This window comes from Rhagoletis pomonella, unplaced genomic scaffold, assembly GCF_013731165.1.
Source record: "Rhagoletis pomonella isolate Grant_MI unplaced genomic scaffold, Rhpom_1.0 Rhpom_scaffold_06687, whole genome shotgun sequence".
NCBI classification, from domain to species: Eukaryota; Metazoa; Arthropoda; class Insecta; order Diptera; family Tephritidae; genus Rhagoletis; species Rhagoletis pomonella.
In genome coordinates, this window is record NW_023465218.1 from 3,968 (window position 1) to 9,169 (window position 5,202).

The window sequence follows — 5,202 nt, forward strand, 5'->3', positions numbered from 1 at the left end:
TTAATTAATCGCTCGTATTTTTTATTCTTGTCTTTCATACCATCTTTTCTTAAAAACTAATTTCTTCACATCTATGTACATAAAAAGTTGAGCTAAAACATATAAACAAACTCCATGCCAGTAATAAAGTTTTTTTTTTTTCAAATCGATCGGGCAGATAAAGCTTGCATATTAATGCAATTAAGAACTATACATATGTACATGTATTTATGTACAAGTTTTATATCCAAAAATTAGTTTATAATACATACATACATATGTATGTCGCATGGACATATGTATGTAGTATATGTATAACTTATTTTGAAAAAATAAAATATTCGTTGATAATTAGCAAAATTTTGTTGTTTTCGGTATCGCAAGGTATTAAACTATTCAAGGGATGTCTTTTTACGGCGCAAAAAACGTAAGCTTAAAATTGTTGGCCTCATTAAACAGTGCGATGAAATTCCAAATATTTTCTCATTCAGATTTTTTTTAAAGGATTGCTAAGTTTTAATTAGGTCACAGCATTACAAAACTCATAAGTCTATGTCATACCTTTTAATAGATTTTTTTGTTTGCTTTTGTTTTTAAATGGCTAAAGCATAAAGAAAGCGCAGGCCTTTCGCCTCTAATAAATTTATAGATTTATGACGACTTTTTTATGCTGGGTGCTATCTGAAACATTGAAGAGCTTTTTAAAAACAATACTAACGTGCGACCAGCATAACTAAAAAGCAAATCTAATCCTAATGAGTTTTGATATCGCGCACGTATCGATTTTCTCATGTGTTTGATACGCTGTCACACGGTGTAATAGAATAATGCATTATTTTGTACTTCTAAAAATCATGTATTTTTCATTTCATTCAAAGTGCATAATGCTGCACTAAGCATAGGAATTTTGCAATTAAAAGGCAATTCGCAATAGTTTTTCTAAGCAACAGAAATTAATTAAAAGTGCTCTACTACACTAAAAAATAATTAAAAGCATGTAGGAAGTTAAAAAAAAAATTACAATAATTACGGAACAGCTTAACTTAAATCAAAATAATATTATTTTTTTTTTTGTTGAAAATTAATCAAAGTAGTTTGGCTAGTTCACGCCTAGCAATTAATCCAGTTTAGCTATTCTTGCATGCCCTTCAAAAGCAACTGGATCGCGTATATAGTTTTAATTAACTTCTTCTGTAATATTCAAAAGCAATTTAAGTTATTAAATGTGACTAAAACATTTTATTTTATACTAATACATTAATTTTTTATGTGACTACCATGCAATATCAATCAAGTAACTATGAGAACTTGTTTAAATGTAATTATAACAAAGTAATTGTGTTTAATTATTTGAAAAGTTCATTAGACAATTAATGCATTTTGAATTGTAGTACTTATTTAAATCTTAAAATTATGCAAATTTGCTAAGTCAATCAAAACGAAAAAGTTTAATATCTCACGTTCGCTTTATGCCTAATTTGTTAATGCTGCGCGATTTGCAAGAAAATTCAGTTAAGTCTGCTTATTTAGTTTTTTTTTTTCTCATTAAAAACTACTACATACTAGAATAGTAGGCAAAGTGCCCTTTTGCAATATTTGCAAAATTAAAATTTCATGATACTAACACAATAAAACATTTTAGATTTTCGTAAGAGAAAATTATGTGCACACTCGGATCAAGTTAGCGCCGTTTTCGTTCAGCGGTAAACTTTATATTATTGTACTGAAAATCGGTAGTTACTAGTGCTGTATGTGAGTTAATTCCATAGTGAAAACGGTCTCTTTAAAGAATAGTAATGTAAGTCAAAAATTTATGCATTTTATTTACAAAAAAAACTATTGCTTTCTAACTTTATATCGTATTTGAAATCTTGGTGAGTTTGTACGCGTGCTTTAAACATTACTTTAAAAATTTTGAAGCTAAGTATTTAAAATTGAAAAATTCGCTACGTTCCGTTTAGCGCTATTTAATATGCAGAAAACATGTGCCGCCTTTCTCTCTCAACATATTTACAAGCTAAATTAAATAACTTAAATGATTTAGCCACATTTATTAGAGGCATTGAGCTTGCAATTTCAAATTATACCCTCTCTTATTTAAGGTATGTATACTAAATTTAATTTTTTAAAACTAATTTTTGTAGGTAGTATGGGTGTGTGTGTGTTATCAATCGCAGGGGTTGGTCAATATGTGCCTTTTTGTATGCTTTTCGTACATATATATGTACTAGCATATCTATGAATGCATAGTTTGAATGTTTTTTACAATTTCTTTAAAGTACATCCATAGGTTTCAATAATCATATACAAATATGTATTGATTTTTTTTTTCTTACAAAATTATGACGTTGTAAACTTATGAGATATAACAAAATATCAATAGGTTTAATGCATACATTTAAGTATTATAGTATATAATACATTTTTATAATAATAACCATAAGAATAAGAATAAATTTATTTTAGCAATGTTGCAACTTTTTTTCTATTCATTTGATTATACACACATACATGCTCTAGTGATAGCGAAACATATAAATATGTATGTGGCTGAATCTGTTGCTACCTTCTTTAAAAAAAAAATCAACATAATGTTGCAATAGTGGCGACTTATCTCCATATTTGAATATGTATTAGTTAAGCTTCTTTTTTGGTAGCTCTTCTGAATACATACATACGCCGGCTATATTCCAAAATGATTGCAGCTTATTTGCTGTGTACAAAAATTACTGGGCAAAATTTTTGCTATACACTGTTGTTCATCTATAAAACACCTATCACCAAGTATTCGTACATTGTTGTTATAAAATTGTATTAGTGCGTGGATGTGTGTTTAATAAGTTAAAGTAACTGTCTAATTGTTGTTATGCATTTGAAGGAATCGTTAATATTTTCCAATTTATGTAGATATATATATATACTATTATATAGTCACATCATTTCTTCATTTAAGAAAGTTTGATTATACGTTTTCAATTCTACTAACATACATATATACAATACAAATTAGTGTTGAAGGCATTTTCACTTGCCACCAACACTCCTTGCAATTCTTACAGCCCGTTACGTGGGCGTCGTACATTTGCTGAATTCAATACAGCTTACTAGCACTACACCAACCATAGTAGACTTACCGGCCCGCCCTTTTACGGCTGTAATTGTTCGTTTGGAAAAATATTTGTTACATTTCCTAGAAGCTCGTCAAAAAATGCTGCTGGTAACGTAGTTGTTGCTGCAGCGTTCGTTTGTTGTAATATATTGTTGTAATTGTAGTTTATAGTTTGTTGCATCAGCATAAACCACCAACGTGTAAAACATAAATTTTGATTATCCTCAATTGATGTTGTTGTGTTGGCTTCTGTTGCTTGAGTTTCTGAGTTTACATTTGCGGACGTAAGCAATTTTTTTAAATCGTCATGCATTTGCTGATGTTGGTGCTGCTGCTGCTGCTGTTCTTGCGACGTTTGCAGCAGCTCTTGTTGCAAGTCGTCTAAAATATAGTTTTTATTGTTGTTGTTGTTGTGGTTGTAATTCTTTTTACTGCATTTGGTTTTCTTAAATCTGCTGTTGCTGCCAACACAATCAGTTAGAAAAGATCTGCATGAAACGTTCAGGCGGTAAATTGTATATTAAAGTTTGATACAAGCATGAAAGATAGAAAAAATATTTATTTAGCAAATGTAATACATATGAATGCGGTGCACAATAAAGATAATAAATTAATTTATTCGTTTCGTTGGACTCACTCGAGTGTTTTAAACCAGTTTATTCTCCACCGTACCATATATTCGCCGGAGCATAATGCGCATGCTTGCTGGCGGCAACTTGTGCTGGACTCAGAGGACCAAATTGGCTATACTGTGTGGGAAAATGTATATGAGCGGGCAGTGGATGCGATGGTATTACCTGTGAACGAAAGCCAGCAGTTCGAAATGGTTTAGCAAATTTTCCTCGAAATTGAGAAAAGCCGCTTTCGATCTTTCTTGCTTAAGCTCTTTGTTAGCTTAAGCAGATATGAGCATTAAAAGGATATGTTATTCGGTTGCCATTCATTCACATTGTCATCGAAAGAATTCAGTGATTTTAAGAATTCATCTCAACTGTTGGTGTAGGCGAATCGAAAGCGGCTCAAGCAAATAGGCCCCCCAGAGCCTGCAGCTGTTATGATCATAAAGTACCCCACTCACCTGACGACTCGAACTGTTGTGTGCTGGCGGCGGTGCAACTGCAGCCCGATTGTACGCATATGTTGGAGTCGCTTGCGATACAAACACCGTTGGACGTCGGTACATGTCACCCTGTGCATATATATCCGGCTGCAACATTACTGCTGTAGCAGCGGCTGGCGAACCACCAATCGGTGTATTCGCTTGATGTTGATGATGTTGATGCTGTGGTTGTGATTGTTGCTGCTGCGCTGATGGTGCAACAACTTGTACAGCTGTATGAGTTTGCTGTTGGCGATGATACACTTGCGGTGCACCCCACGATGGCGGACCTGCAGCGGCACCTGAGACAGCACCTACTGCCACAACACCGCCAACTGCCGACGATGAGCTCTTCGAATGCGCCAATGGCGGTGCAGCAGCAGCTGCTGACGAGGACGGTGCATGCTGTACGTATGCCGATCCAGATGGTGCCGTGGAGATGACCTCGCGCTTGTGATGTGCCGGTTGTGCCTGTGTGGCTGCGGCTGCCCATGAGGAGCGCTTGTTATCGACTACGACTGTAGGAGCCTGCTGTGGCGGATACTCGTAAAATTCGGCTGGCTCCTGCTTGGTTGGCAAATGTGGCAAACTAGCTGTTTGGTTGCCTAAGCTGCTGCCGCTGCCACTGCAGCCAGCTGCGTTACCGCCATTGTTGTAACACTCATTCTGTGCCATGGCCAAAATGCGCTTCTTTTGCGATTGGCCCGGTTCATATTTTATGTTCGGCTGTTGTTGTTGAGCAGGCTGTTGGTATTGATGCTGCTGCTGCTGCTGTTGCTGTGGCTGCGGCTGTACAACTTGTTGCTGATGTTGATGCTGTTGCTGATGTGGCTGTTGTTGGTGGTGATGATGTGAGGAGGATGCAGCTTGTATTTGCTGATGCTGATGCTGATGCTGGTGTTGTTGCTGCTGCTGCTGTTGCCTGGGACTATTACCGCCACTGTGTACATGACTGTTACGACGACGCACCTCCTCTGTATCGTTGTCACCTACGGTTACGCATGGGATTACTAAC

General features: G+C 35.5%; 1 protein-coding gene across 1 annotated transcript; it reads right to left on the reverse strand.

Moving 5' to 3' along the window:
• Nucleotides 1-3,489: 3,489 nt before the first annotated feature.
• Nucleotides 3,490-5,196, reverse strand: LOC118755580. The gene is made up of 3 exons (XM_036490407.1): nucleotides 4,167-5,196; nucleotides 3,726-3,885; nucleotides 3,490-3,576 (listed from the first exon to the last, which is right to left on the reverse strand). The coding sequence occupies exons 1-2, from the start codon at nucleotides 4,860-4,862 to the stop codon at nucleotides 3,745-3,747; spliced, it is 837 nt and encodes a 278-aa protein (XP_036346300.1). The 5' UTR covers nucleotides 4,863-5,196; the 3' UTR covers nucleotides 3,490-3,576; nucleotides 3,726-3,744.
• Between the last annotated feature and the right edge of the window lie 6 nt (nucleotides 5,197-5,202).

What these genes read in the sequence shown, in the direction of transcription:
- LOC118755580 (XM_036490407.1), bottom strand. Translation starts at nt 4,862, where the DNA reads ATGGCACAGAATGAGTGTTACAACAATGGCGGTAACGCAGCTGGCTGC. An exon ending in ACAACAGTTCGAGTCGTCAG is followed by an intron (nt 3,886 to 4,166) that starts GTGAGTGGGGTA and finishes TTTCGTTCACAG; the next exon opens with GTAATACCATCGCATCCACT.